General features: G+C 42.9%; 1 protein-coding gene across 1 annotated transcript; it reads right to left on the bottom strand.

Moving 5' to 3' along the window:
- Positions 1 to 249: 249 nt before the first annotated feature.
- Positions 250 to 2,770, bottom strand: LOC138741364 (ras-like GTP-binding protein RHO). Its single transcript, XM_069895320.1, has one exon. The coding sequence runs from the start codon at positions 2,333 to 2,335 to the stop codon at positions 1,751 to 1,753; it is 585 nt and encodes a 194-aa protein (XP_069751421.1). The 5' UTR covers positions 2,336 to 2,770; the 3' UTR covers positions 250 to 1,750.
- Between the last annotated feature and the right edge of the window lie 11,456 nt (positions 2,771 to 14,226).

Below are 14,226 nucleotides of genomic sequence, written 5' to 3'. Positions count from 1 at the left end.
ACCTTTCCAAATCCACAGCTCCTGCCATCTTGAATTAAGGAAACAGACCATCATTCCTCCACTGCTTCTTTGAAAGGTAAGTGACTCCCACAGCTCCAGAAATTTCTGGGTATAGCTTTTGCTCTTCAGTAACCCCTCAATCAAAACTGACCTTCACTCAGACACCACCGCACAGGTTTTCATTATATTAAATTAATTTATTCAAATGAAAGTTTTATTTCCAAAACAGAACACAACCATTTGCTGTGAAATATTTATTTTTCTTCTGCTTCAGTGTTTAGTTTTCAGTGTAAAAAAAAACATGATTATATAATTTTACAACCAAAAACAATTAAATAATATCTTTTAAAAAATATTTTTGAAACTATTATACACACATTATTCAAAAGGTTTTCTTCCCTGTACACACTGGGATCCCGTCCTAGGAATACAAGGAATCTAATACATTTCAGACAAGTAACTAGGTGCTAAAGGTAAAACATGAAAGTTTGCAGACACCATGGAGAAGTAAAATGACAACACTGGAGAAACTCAGCAGGTGAAACAGTGTACTTTATACAGCAAAAATAAAGATACAGTTCCCTTCATTAATGTACTCCAGAATGGTTTATACTTAATTAATGCTAGTTCTGGATGGATTTTTTTCTGTCTACAGTCTCCCTGAACTCTAATCATGCAAACATACTTCACAGCCACATGTTCTATATGACTAAAAGAGTCTGTGGGCTCTAACTTCAGAGGCTATAGCTAACCCCAGTTCAAAGTAAATGCACAGAAAAGAGGATGGTTATTTGGGGATGACACTAGGGTTTGTTCCTTTTCTCCCATCTCTTTCCCCAACCCTGAAAACAGAAGCCAAATAGAGCTACCACCTCTGTGGGGGGGGGGGGGGGTACATACTTAGCAAGATAGGTACTTATGCCTAGCCACCACTACCCCCCCCCCCCACACCTCAACCAACCTCATGCAGCAGGTCCACACAGCATCATCCTTCCTGCCTCCAAGTCCCAAATTAAACACCAACTTTGATGCCTACACATACTATTGCATCCTGACGCATTCAATGAGTCATGGCATTATAAATTGGTAAAGCCCTTCAACCCACCTCTTCCATGATCCCAATCCATGCTAATGTCCTTCATACAAATGACAATCTTTTACGACCTGGACCTTCCAGCATTTTCTGAGTTTGAATCACATGTTTCCTGCACCTGCAGATTTCTAGCGATTTTCAAAAAGATGATTCTGGAACTGTTCAGCCAGGGCAGCATCTGTGGAGGGAAATCATTGTTGGTTCTGAGGAAGGCTCATCGAATTCTGTATCCACCTCCCTGATGCTGCCGGACTTGCTGGGTGCCTCCACCGTCCTGAGAAGGAATGTGTTGAGAAACAATCCACCTGAGAAAACAGGCTCAGCCTCTGATGTTAGAGAGACCAGAGGGTCAATTTAGGTTAATTAACGGCTGTACACAACACAGAAAGTTATTTTGTTTGTTCATTAGAATTTGACTAAAGAAATCAAGAGCTGTTAAACACATCAGTTTTAACAGGCTGGAAAACATTTAAAATTCATTCTCTTTCTCACAGACTGACAATCCAAGTTTTTACACATCCCTTGATAGTATTTTCAACAAATATTGTCACCTCTATCTGATGCTGCTTGTCCTCTGTCTGATGCAGTCATTTGCCCCTGCACCAGATCACCAGTCTTCAGTAAACACGAGTTCCCTTTGTCTGCTCAAGTACATTGTTACAGCAAGATGCACTGGCAGTCAAAGCATCCCATCTGGGTCTCCTTCAAAGTGGCCCGTGTGGCCATCTCGAACACCTCCCAGACACCCTCCTTCGTCTTGGCTGAACATTCCAGGTAGGCGTGGGCGCCGATCTTCTCCGCCATGGCTTGGCCCTCCTCCCACCTCACCGGCTCCTTCTTGCTCCATGCCAGCTCCCGCCTGGTCCTCTCATCGCTCCTCAGGTCCTTCTTGTTGCCCACCAACACCACAGGTACCCCAGGGCAGAAGTGCCTGACCTCAGGCATCCACTTCTCTGGAATGTTCCACAGGGAGTCAGGGCTGCCGACCGAGAAGCAGACCAGGATGACGTGGGTATCAGGGTAGGAGAGGGGTCGCAGGCGATCGTAGTCCTCCTGCCCCGCTGTGTCCCACAGAGCCAGCTCCACCTGTTTCTGGTTCACCTCAATGTCTGCCACGTAGGTCTCAAAGACAGTGGGGACATAATCTTCAGGGAACTCATCCCGGCTCAATACAAAGAGCAGGCTGGTCTTGCCGCAGCCCCCATCTCCAACCACCACCAGCTTCCTCCTCACAGTTGCCATGCCTGCTTCAGGAAGGGTTTGCTCTGATTCAGGATCAACACACACCACTCCTTCAGTCAGGTGTATTACCAGTTCTCGTAGCGAGAGGGGAGTTTTTGTGGATCAGAGCTGGATTGGCTGCCCAATCAGATTGTCCTAGCTCTATGACTCAACCCTGCTCCGTGCCATTTGATTGGCCCACTTTCAAGCACTGAGACTTCTTCCACATCCTCGCCCAGACCAGGAACTGGAATTCAAAACCAGCCGTAGGTTTCACCCTGTATTGTTTTCCTTCTTCCACTGGAATTTCTCCCAGGCTACACCGTAGTGACAGACAATACCAGAAGAAGACTGTTCAGCTGAGTGTGAAATTAATGTGTCTCCTACTCATCTTTCCTCACACTTCTGACATTCAGGCCATCCCCCAAGGACAGCGTTCATCCAGTTTCCTATTGGATCTGATTGCTCCAGTCTTATAGCCAGTCTGTTGCTTAATTGAACAGCAGGCTGAGTTGAAAAAAAAAAGGACTTTTAACCCTTTCTCCACTGGTTAAAACTTCTCCTGCCTGTGGCAAGGTTCTCTGCCCACACTCCTATACCACAGTGGCGTCAGCACGTCTATTAAGGTTCATTGGCATGGGTTAAGGGTGAACAGGTAAAGTTTAGGGGTAACTTCTTCACACAGAGTGGTGAGAGTGTGGAAGGAGCTGCCAGCTGAAGTGGTGAATGTGGGCTTAATTTTAACATTTAAGAAGAATTTGGACAGGTACATGGATGGGAGAGATATGGACGGCTATGGACTGCGTGCAGGTCAGTGGGATGAGACATAAAAAATGGATCGGCACAGACTAGAAGGGCCAAAGGGCCTCTTTCTGTGTTTTAATGTTCTATGGCATAACTTCTGTGGAACATCCTGTATGGGACATGAAAATAAATCCATAAGACAGAGGAGTCCAATTAGGCCATGTGGCACATCAAGACTGCTCTGCCATTTTAATCATGGTTGATGTATTTTTGCTCTTGATTCAATCTCCATGAGCTTTGACACCCTTACTTATCAAGAACCCAGCAAATTCACTTTAAATATACCACTGTCTTGGCAACGAATTCCACAGATTCACCACTTTCTGGCTGAAGAAATTTCTCCTCATCTCTACGGATGTGTTAGAAATACAAGGTTTTTGTTTCATGTACTCCATCGTAGAATGGGGATGGAGAGGCCAACTGACAGCCTATGGTCAGAATGAGGATCTCATGAATCAATTGGCATCTGAATCCTTTTTGCCAATACTTACCCCTTCTCAAAGAGAGGTACAGATCAGGAACCCACAGGCAGAGCCAATGGGGAGAGTAGGCAGAAGAGTCACACTTCCCAAACCCTGAAATAATATTGGTGGCACTCAGCAACTGTCTACCATTGAGTAGCATAACACATTGTGGGGGGCACTGGTTGGCCAGATATTGGAAGTGCATCATTAAGCTGGAAAGGGTGCAGAATAGATACACATGAATGTTACTGGGTCTGGCAGAGAGGCTAGATAGGCTGGGTCTCTTCTCAAAGCATAGGAGGTAAAGGGGGACATTATGGAGATTTAGAAAATCATAAGGCCCATGTATTATAGAGGGGAAAGATTTGAAAGGTGGTGGTTATGTGGCAGAGGAATTGATAGAGATGGGTACAACTGTAGACTTTAAAAGATATTTGGACAGGTGCATGGATTGGAAAGGTTTAGAGCAGTGGTTTTCAAACTGACCCCTAAACTCACATTCCACCTTAAGCAATCCCTCTGCCATAAATGCTCTGTAATTAGTAAGCGATTGATTAAGGTGGAATGTGACTGGAAAGAAAAAGTTTGAAAACCACTCTTTTAATTGTCCCTAATTAACTCATTATGTGCACGGTTTCATAACTCCAAAGGAAATAGGCCAATATCAATTTTTCTTAAGCGAAATATTTCAGTAACAATTGGTCTAGAGCAGTGGTTCTCAATCTTCCCTTCCCACTCACATAATACCTTAACCAATCCCTTACTAATCACAGAGCACTTATGGCATAGGTGGAATATGAGTTTAGGGGGCAGTTTGAAAACCACTGGAAAGAAGAATGCAAAAAAATGGGACTCACTTGGGTGGTCAGCACGTTCTGCTGGCTGGGCTGAAGAGCCTGTTTCCATTCTGTTAAACCCTATGACTCTGTGACCATGTGGTCCCAGATCAAAATCTGTTCTTTTCACCCTTCACATGAGAAGTGGCCACTGCTGGGGCCTCAAAGATAAATACAGAGGGGAATTATAGAATAACGCAGTGCAGAAGGAGACAACTCTGCTGATCCGCCAGCACAAGCTCTTTCAAAGGGAATCCCAGTGCTATCAATTCCAATCCCCTGCTCTTTTCTCAACTAATCTGTGCTGTAAAAGACCTGCCATCATTTTACAATCTATGGCTCCATTCCTACAACCATCATGGGTTTTTTTAGATTGATATTAATTGTTCACCACAAGGGGTCACACTTGTACCATCCTAACACTTCAATCTGTTGAAGATCCTGACAAGGAGGCAAATTTGATTTCTTATCTGTTTGCATTCAATTTAAAATTAAGATTATTTTTTAACAAGTAACAAGAGATGATCTCATTACTTTAGATTCCGTCTGTGCTCTTACCCCTATTGTTTTCACTTCTGCAACCTTAATATCCATCACTCATCTTTGAACATAATTGCCAAATTTATGAAGAGCAGAGATAAGATATATAATCATACTCTCATTCCCCAAGGTAGGGGAGTCTAAAACTAGAGGCCTTGGATTGAAGGTGAGAGGGGATGGATTTAAAGGGGGCAGAGAGACAATTTTTCACACAGAGGGTGGTGGGTATTTGTTACGAGCTACTAGTGGAAGTGGTAGAGAGGGGACAATTAAACTTTTAAAACATATTTAGAAAGGTAAACGGATAGGAGATAGGTACCTGGGCCAAATGCCGGCAAACAGAACTTGGTTGGGTGGACAACTAGGTCAGCATAGATAAGTTGGGACAAAGGGCCTATTTCCGTGATGTAAAACTCTATGACATCATTGGCGGTTGTGACCTCAGCATGCAAGACCCTACGCTCAGGAATTCTCTCCCCATAGTGTCCACCTCTCTTTCCCTATAATTTCGTTTTGGCTGTTTTGTAGTGAAATGCTCTTTGATAACATCCCTGTCAATCTTCCTCAGGCTGTTTACTGACTTAAAAGTACCACGTAAATGCATACAGATGCACAGATCTAGACAAATGTAGATATCACCATCTACAACAAAAAAATGTGCATTGCTAAAAATGTATTGTTTCACTCCCTGCCTCTGATGACATCATCACAGTGCCAGCATTCCTGCCATTACACACTGTTTCCCACCATGCAGGAGGTCAACGGCCATTAGTCCCTGCAGGGCCCTCACGATCGCCGCATCCACCGGCCATATTGTGAGCCAGGTTCACGGGCCATTACATGTTCACTCTTGTTTTCCCTCAGGTGAGCTATCTTGTCAAACTGCCGACAGTCCTCTGTGCTATTGGGGAGGAAATTCTAAGTTTAGACCCAGCAACAATGAAGGATTGGTATACTCTTCCATCTTGGGATGGTTCGTGAAAGGAGGGAGAACCTGCAGGAGACAGAAGAGACTGTGGGTGCTGACATTCAGAGCAAAAAAACACACTCAGCGATTCAGGCAGCATCTATCAGCATTTTAGGTTGAGGTCCAGAATTTCAACAGCAGGAAATGTTAGAGATAACCTACCAGTCTGTTCACAGAAGAATCTTTCTCACTGTACAAGCTATTTTGTGACAAATGAACTCATGATTTGATTGCAGCAGTGTGTAAAGTTGCAAACTGGAATGAAAGCAGAAAACAATAGAACAATTTAGCAAGTCAAGTAGCATCTGGGTGAAGAAATGTAGAGTTAACATTTCAGGTCTTAGACCTTTCCTACATTACCCCTAACAAATATAAATCAGGGGTAGAAAAACTCAGAAGTTAATTCATTTTGTGGTGGGAAAGGGTCTTTGGCTTAAAAAAGGGACTCTGTTTTTTTCCATAGATGCTGCCTGTTCTACTGAGTGTTTATATTTTTTTTAAATTTCATTGCAAAGTAGAAATTTAGAAAGAAAGAACTGAATCCACTGATCATATAAGCCTCTGCCTTTATGTTTTCCTGCTGATTTGAGGCTCCTGTTGCTCTGTGGCTGTTCCTGAAGATTCTCTACAGCTGGAAGTGTTCAGTGAATGGTGTGAAGCTTGGAAAGAGCAAAAGCTGCCAACTGCTCAAGGAAACAAACAGGCAGTATCCGACCGCAACAGGAAGATGCATCATTCAACTTTTTTCTCTGTTTCGCTTTCAAAGTATTTCTTGGCCTCCTTGATCGTTGTATGTAACCTACTCATTCACAGTCAGCACTGGGCATGGCAAGCATCCAAGTTCAGCAGGTCTTGCATGCAGCTGCTGACCCGGATGCTGAGTGCCACTGTCATTGGTTGCCAGACTGGTTCTCTTCATCGCTGCAGACCTCCTCCTTCACTGAGGGCCAAGGAGTACTGCATTACTCATACCATCTTCCCTCCCTGACATGGCTCAGTATCCTGTCTGCTCTCGTACTGTGGCTCAGAATGTCGGCTCAAGGTACAATGCCATAGATCTGGACACATGTTCCCAGATGGCACTTCCAGAGGCATTATTGTGTGTGGTCCATTTATATTGATCATTGGACCAATGTCACTGTAGCAAGTGATTATTGCCATGAGTGGGACCACCTCTTCCCCTGATCATTTCTTTCCTTGTGTGAAAATTCACAGATTCTACAATCACACATTCCTAACCCACCTCATGCCTCCTGCCTGTGGGATTGTGTTCCTCCTCCTGCCCCTCCCCCTCCAAGGTTTTGATTAGGCGTCTGCCTACATTTCAAAACATTGGATAGGTATCTTTATCTTTGCTCTCTTAGTGCTCTCACAGTGCCAGCATTCCTGCCATTACACACTGTTTCCCACCATGCAGGAGGTCAACGGCCATTAGTCCCTGCGGGGCCCTCATGATCGCCGCATCCACCAGCCATATTGTGAGCCAGGTTCATGGGCCACCTGAAATGTTAACTCTACATTTCTTCACCCAGATGCTACTTGACTTGCTAAATTGTTCTATTGTTTTCTGCTTTCATTCCAGTTTGCAACTTTACACACTGCTGCAATCAAATCATGAGTTCATTTGTCACAAAATAGCTTGTACAATGAGAAAGATTCTTCTGTGAACAGACTGGTAGGTTATCTCTAACATTTCCTGCTGTTGAAAGTCTGGACCTCAATCTAAAATGCTGAAACCTGCTGAGTTTCTCCAGCATGGTGTTTTTACTTCATCCATGGTGTCTGCAGACTTTTGTGTCTTCCTCCTCCGCACATCACATCCCCATCATTCCCAATACCATACTTCATAACTTTCTACTGAAGGGTTTCACTATAATTCCCCTAGTTAAGTTCCAGAACTGAGGTCAAAACACTGATTAACGAAGGACAAGCCAATCTCATTTGGTTTTTTTTCTACCATTTCCCTATCTTTAGAAACCCCAGGATGCTGTTCCTTTTCAAAGATGTATCAATTTCCTATCACCTTTAAAGTTGCCAAGTAAGTTCAGGTATCTTTCTGTGTCAGCATGGTTGAAGTGAAACTGAATGTAACTGAATGTCAGATGGGGCTTCACAAGCACAGCCGATCCCTGATGTCTACAGCCTCAAACAGCCAACTGGATCAAATTAAACATTTTGCTTTCTCCTCCTCTTGAGTCCACTAAAATTGAGTTACAAGTTCCATTCCCTCCCTCACCGAGCCACTCCAATGCCACCACTAATTGGTGAATACAGTTTGTCAGATCGTTTGGCTTCTGCGTCCCAATCCCACTTCTGAAAAGGTAGTGGTCACTGAGTATCTAAAATCCCAAGACAGCTGGTGAAAAGATGACTTTGCTAACTATAGCAACAAAGAGGATGAAGTATGCTGAAGGGACCTGCAGGATAGAGACATACTGACCTCATTATCCTGAACGGAACCACCCTCCATTTAGAAAGATCAGAGCTTTCCTATGAAGTAAACAACATCAGCTTTCTATCAAAATTTGCAATGCAGTGACATTAGTAACAAATCTCAGTTATTTGTGTGCATTTTAACTTGTAACCTCAAAGAGCTACCCCCTGATCTGATCACTTTACTGGAAGGGTGTCACAATCACAAAAGATCAGGCTCTGAATAAACAGAAATGATATTTCCTTAGTGTTTCAACTGGTACATGGGATTGCTGTTGTAACTTAGTTTTGCTTTGTGGTTGTAGCCTGCTCAATTTCCATATGTAACAAAACCCTTTGTGGTATCTTGTCTATATGGAAATAAAGCATGGAACTGTTGCATTGTAAATAGTGCATAAGGATTAGATAGCACAGTGAATGATAGGAGGGACATGCATCAATTGACTTGTATATCTTGGATATTTGTAACCCACAAAAAGAGGCCTGGTGAATAGGGTGTTTTGTGTATCCTATTGCATGGCATATCCGAAACTCCCATTGGAATTCTTGAACCTTGCACCAGCCACAGTATCTAACTGCCCAAGTGAAACCAGTCAGTGCAATATATAGATTGTCTCTGTCTTCCAATCCCTTCCAAAATGGGAGTTTGCCAGAAAGACTGTGGTCATTGACAAGAGATGGCTCATTACCACCCTTCTCAAGGGCCAGCTAATGATGAGCCAGTCTTAAACCTCACCCATGTTCAATGAATGAAGGAAGGAAACCTCACCAGCTGATTGGCTCTCATTGCTTTTCAACCTCTCATGGCTGCAGTCTGAGGTTCCCACTTTCTTCAAAAGGGCATCAGTCATTGAGGACATCTACAAGAGGCAGCGTCTTAAGAAAGCAGCCTCTATTCTCAAGGACCCTCACCACCCAGGTCATGCCCTCTTCACTCTGCTACCATCAGGAAAAGGGTACAGGAGCCTCAAGACGAGCACTCAGTGGCACAAGGACAGCTTCTTCTCTGCTGCCATCAGATTCCTGAATGAGAAATGAACTAAAGACATGGCCTTACTTTTCGTCCACTATTATTGTTATTTTTTTATATATATAGTAATGTCATAAGATGGTTATAATATGTATGTTTGCACTGGTGAGACCTCACAGAGTATTGTGAGCAATTTTGAGCTCCTCGTTTAAGAAGCGGTGTACTGTCCTTGGAGAGGGTTCAAAGGAGGTTCACTAGAATGATTCTAGAAATGAACGGGTTATCATATGAGGGGCATCTGACAGCTCTTAGCCAGTACTCATTGGAATTTAGGAGAATGAGGTTGGATCACATTGAAACATGTTGAATGTTGAAAGGTGTGGACAGAGTAGGTAGAAAGGTTGTTTCCCATGATGGGAGAGCCCAGGACAAGAGGGCACAACTTCAAAATTGAATGGTGCCTGCTGAGAAGAGAACTGCATAAGAATTTCTTCAGAGGATGGTAAATCTGTGGAATTTGATGCCATGTGTTTGTGGAGGCCACGTCATTGGGTGTATTTAAGGCAGAGATTGATAGGTTCTTGATTAGTCAGGGTTAACAATTAGGGGGAGAAAGCTGGGCAGAATGGGAAAATGGATCAGCTGATGATTAAATGGCAGGACAGATTCAATGGGCTGAATGGCCTGTTTCTGTTCCTATATCTAATGGTCTTAAAAGAGAAGATCTATTGGGAACTGTTCACAAAATGTTGCTTCACTCAAACAAGCAGGGGCAAGTAGCTGAACAGAAGAGAAGGCAGAAATGGTGAGACTAATGATGGCAAAGGACCAACCAAGAATAATTCAGGTCTAAGCTTGAAGAAATTGTTAAATTCATCCAAAATAATATGACTGGCTTGTCTGTTTTCAAATTTCTTTTCAGGATGTGGATGTCCATGGCAAAGATAACATTCATTCTCCGTCACCAACTGCCCTGACACCTTTTCTGTTTGCTTTGAATTGGTAACAGGGTTCCTCAGTTCACAGTTCATGCCCCCTTCTTTCTTTTATTCTTCCTGCCAGTAAAACAGGCCCCACAATGTGATCGCAGAATGAAGCCCACATCCTGGCCTGCTCTTGAGGATTGAGAGAGGAACCAGGTTACATTGATCCATTTTCTTGACAATGCAATGCTGATTGAAATTAAAGCAATTATTTTAGATTGTGTTAATGTGCCTCATTTATTGTTCAGATTTCCTGACTCCTGATAAAGGCTAAATTGAAACTGTTAATTATTACCTACTACTTGAGATATCTTTGACCTTTAGAACCTGACGTGGATTCACTCAGGCATGACTTTGCCCACTGGTAGTTTTTCTTGTTCTATTCTGGATGTGTAGTTCTGGTTAGCCAGAACTAGGTGGCGGTTCTATGGCAAGGTAGAATTGGTGGAAGAGATGAGAGGTGGGATAGGCACTGGGAAAATAACCCACTACTGACCTGGAAAGGTGAATGTGCTCCAATGGGTTGCAATAAGTTTGCAGTGGCTGCTTTGATTGCTGTGAAGGTGAAAAAGTTTTCAGTGACCAACCGACCAACCACACCCCCCCCCGCCCCCCCCACCCCCCCTCCCCACCCACCACTGCCTGAAAGACATCACCAGTCATAATGCTGCTGTGGTGGGGATCACGATCACAGTTCTCTCCTATCACAGGGGACACAGAAGGAAATGCAGAGAATATGGTCATTCAGGATTTATCTACTTTAGACATCCAAAGGCCTGAACAAGAAGAGACATGAGTTTGAATCCCTCAACTGTAACCGAGGAGGTTAAACTCAAGTAATTGAAAACAAAATTGTGAGATCTACTGGATTGTCTGGAGAAAAAAAACATGTGACCTCGTTCCTTCAGCACTTTGGGGAGGAAATTTGCTTCAAGGCCATAGTCAACACCAGAGCAGAAGTGACAATAACAGATTTGTTATCAATTATCCCAATTGTTCTTGTTGAGTTTGCTGCTTTCTTGCTAGTAGACTATTAACTTTCTGATGAGTCAGGAAGATATTCAGAGTAGGGCAATGATGCAGAACAAAGCAGTGATGGCTGGCATTATAATCTCGGCCTTGAGACAAACAGCGAACAAAAAATAGAAAATGCTGGTTAGCGTAGCAGTTAGTTCTTCACCTTTACAGTGCCAACAATCGGGACCAGGGTTCAAATCTTGCGCTGTCTGTAAGGAGTTGGCATGTTCTCCCCATGTTTGCGTGGGTTTTCCATGGGATTTCTGGTTTCCTTCCACTGTTCAAAACGTACTGGGGATGTAGGTTAATTAGGTGTGAATTTTGCTGCATGGACTCGTGGGCTGGAATGGCCTGTAACCATGCCGTAGGTCAACATTTAAATTTAAAAGTAGAGATAAATGTGAGTGAAAATACTATTCTAATAGAAGATAGAGGAGCATGGGAGAATCCCCAGGCAACAATATCCTGACTTAGAATTACAATCAGAATCAGAATTTATTGTCATAAGCATGTCACGAAATTCATTGTTTTGTGGCAGCATTACAGGTGCAAATATTCCTATAAATTACATTATTAAAAATAAATAAATTAGTGTAGAAGAAAAAATGAGTAGTTTCTGTGATTCATTGTCTATTTTTGTAGCGTTGAATGTTCATCTTCAGACTCTTGTAGAAGAGGGCATGGTCTGGGTGGTGAGGTCCTTGCAGATAGTGGCTGCTTTCTTAAGACACCAGCTCTTGTAGATGTTCTCGATGGAGTGAAGTCTGATGCCCATGATGGTGCTGGCAAGTTCCCAACACTTTGTAGTCTTTTTATGTCCCGTGCATTGGCACCTCCATACCAGAGAGTGATGCAGCAATCTGAGACCTTTCTTTCATCAGTGTATAGTATTTTGTTTTTGGATAACCTGGACGACAGTAAGAATGCTGTAACAGTGGGCTTTGCTGTGTGATCTATTGTCTTGCAGGCAGAAGTGAAAACATCCTCTTGCAAACCAATTATTCATGTGTGGGTTCATACCGTGAAATGGTTACCCTTTCCTGAAGATCCTCCTGTTCATAACAATCCTGCACCACAACCTAACATAATGTAAATTTATTCAAATTTTAAATATATATTTTTTTCAATATACAGCACTGTTACAAGCCCTTTCAGCCACGAGTCAGTGCTACCCAATGACACCCAATTAACCTCCAACCCCGGTACATTTTGAAGGATGGGAGGAAACCAGAGAATGTGGAGAAAACCCACACAGACACGGGGGGGGGGGGGGAACGTACTGTACAAACTCCTTACATACAGCGGTGGATTCGAACCCCAGTTTACTAGAGCAACATTTTGCTAACTATTAGACAAACCAGGCCTCCCCTTTCTACTGATATTACCTTTCAGATCAAATGGAACTTCAGCAGTTAAATAATGTGTTTGAATATAAAAATATAATGTATTAATCATGTTGGGACATTATATTGTGGCTGGTGAGAATCCACCTGGCACATTGTGTGCCGCTCTGGAGACTATGCTGTAGGAAGGATGTGATGAAATTGGAGAGGGTGCAGAGAGGTTCACAAGGATGTCGTTGGGACTAGCAGGCTGGAATTATGAGGAGCAACTGGCTAGGCTCGCTCTGTTTATTGTCGAGCAAAGATGAAACGGTTTTAAAAATTATAAGGGATATAGATAAGGTAAATAGTCACAGTCTTTTATCCAGGGTAGGGGAATCTAGAACTAGAGCACATGGGTTTAAGGTGAGAGGGGAAAGATTGAAAGGGCATATATGGAACGGGAAGCCAGAGGAAGTGGTTGAGGTTGGTACAATTGTAAAGTTGAAATGACATTTGGTCAAGTTCATGGATAGGAAAGGTTTAGATGGACATGGGCAAATGTAGGCGAATGGGACTATCTCATGAAGACACCTTATATCAAGCAAGAGGTCATAGGTTCAAAACACTGCGGAAACTGAAACCAATGGTGAAATGCTAAGGGAACGCTGCAAAGTGTTTTGGAGGGGGCTATCACCAAAGAGGTGCCCAGGTGGACACAAAGGATCCTATTCTGGGAAGTCAGGGATGAGCAGGTCAGCTCTCCAAGGCAAAAGTTTATCCCTCATCACCAAACTAATCATAATTATCACTTTATCACTGTTTACGGGAGTTTGCAGGACTCAGGTTCCTTACATCAGCCATTCACCTGGGGCCACAGCACATTAAAGTAAAAGCCTTGTTTTCTTTTCACCTCACGTAACATAAATATTTTTATGTTTTGTTCCGCAGTTGGTAGGAGAGAAATACAGAAGAAACTAAAACTTGATTGATTCACTGGGAAGGGGCCCCACAAACTTTGAGTCCTAGAGGGGCCATAGCTGAAAAAGGTTGAGGATGGATGGCTTACAGTGGTTCTCAACCTTTATCTTTCCACTCACATATGACTTTAAGTAATCCCTAGACCAACAGTGTTCTGTGATTAGTAAGGGATTGCTTAAGGTGGTTTGTGAGTGGGAAAGGAAGGTTGAGAATCACTACTCTAGACCCAATTGTTACTGAAATATTTTGCTTGAGAAAAATTGTCATTGGCCAATTTCCTTTGGAGCTATGAAACCATGCACATAACAAGTGAATTAGATACAATTAGAACAGTGGTTTTCAAACCTTTTTCTTTCCACCCACATACCACTTTAAGCAATCCCCTACTAATCACAGAACACCTATGGCATAGGGAATACTTAAAGTGGTATGTGAGTGGAAAGAAAAAGGTTGAGAACCACTGACCTTAAATGATAAGGAAGATGACACTTCAAAAGTGTATCATGGTCTATGAAGTTCTTTGTTCACTTCACAATCTTAAACCAAACCTTTATCTTTTCTACAGAGCAGGAATGTGGCATGAGATTGGATTATG

Source organism: Narcine bancroftii, chromosome 8, assembly GCF_036971445.1.
Source record: "Narcine bancroftii isolate sNarBan1 chromosome 8, sNarBan1.hap1, whole genome shotgun sequence".
NCBI lineage: Eukaryota > Metazoa > Chordata > Chondrichthyes > Torpediniformes > Narcinidae > Narcine > Narcine bancroftii.
The sequence above is the reverse complement of the archived record's forward strand: the minus strand, read 5'-3'. Positions and strand labels throughout refer to the sequence as shown.

Excerpts from the sequence above, each read along its gene's own strand:
- LOC138741364 (XM_069895320.1), bottom strand. The coding sequence starts at position 2,335 with ATGGCAACTGTGAGGAGGAAGCTGGTGGTGGTTGGAGATGGGGGCTGC.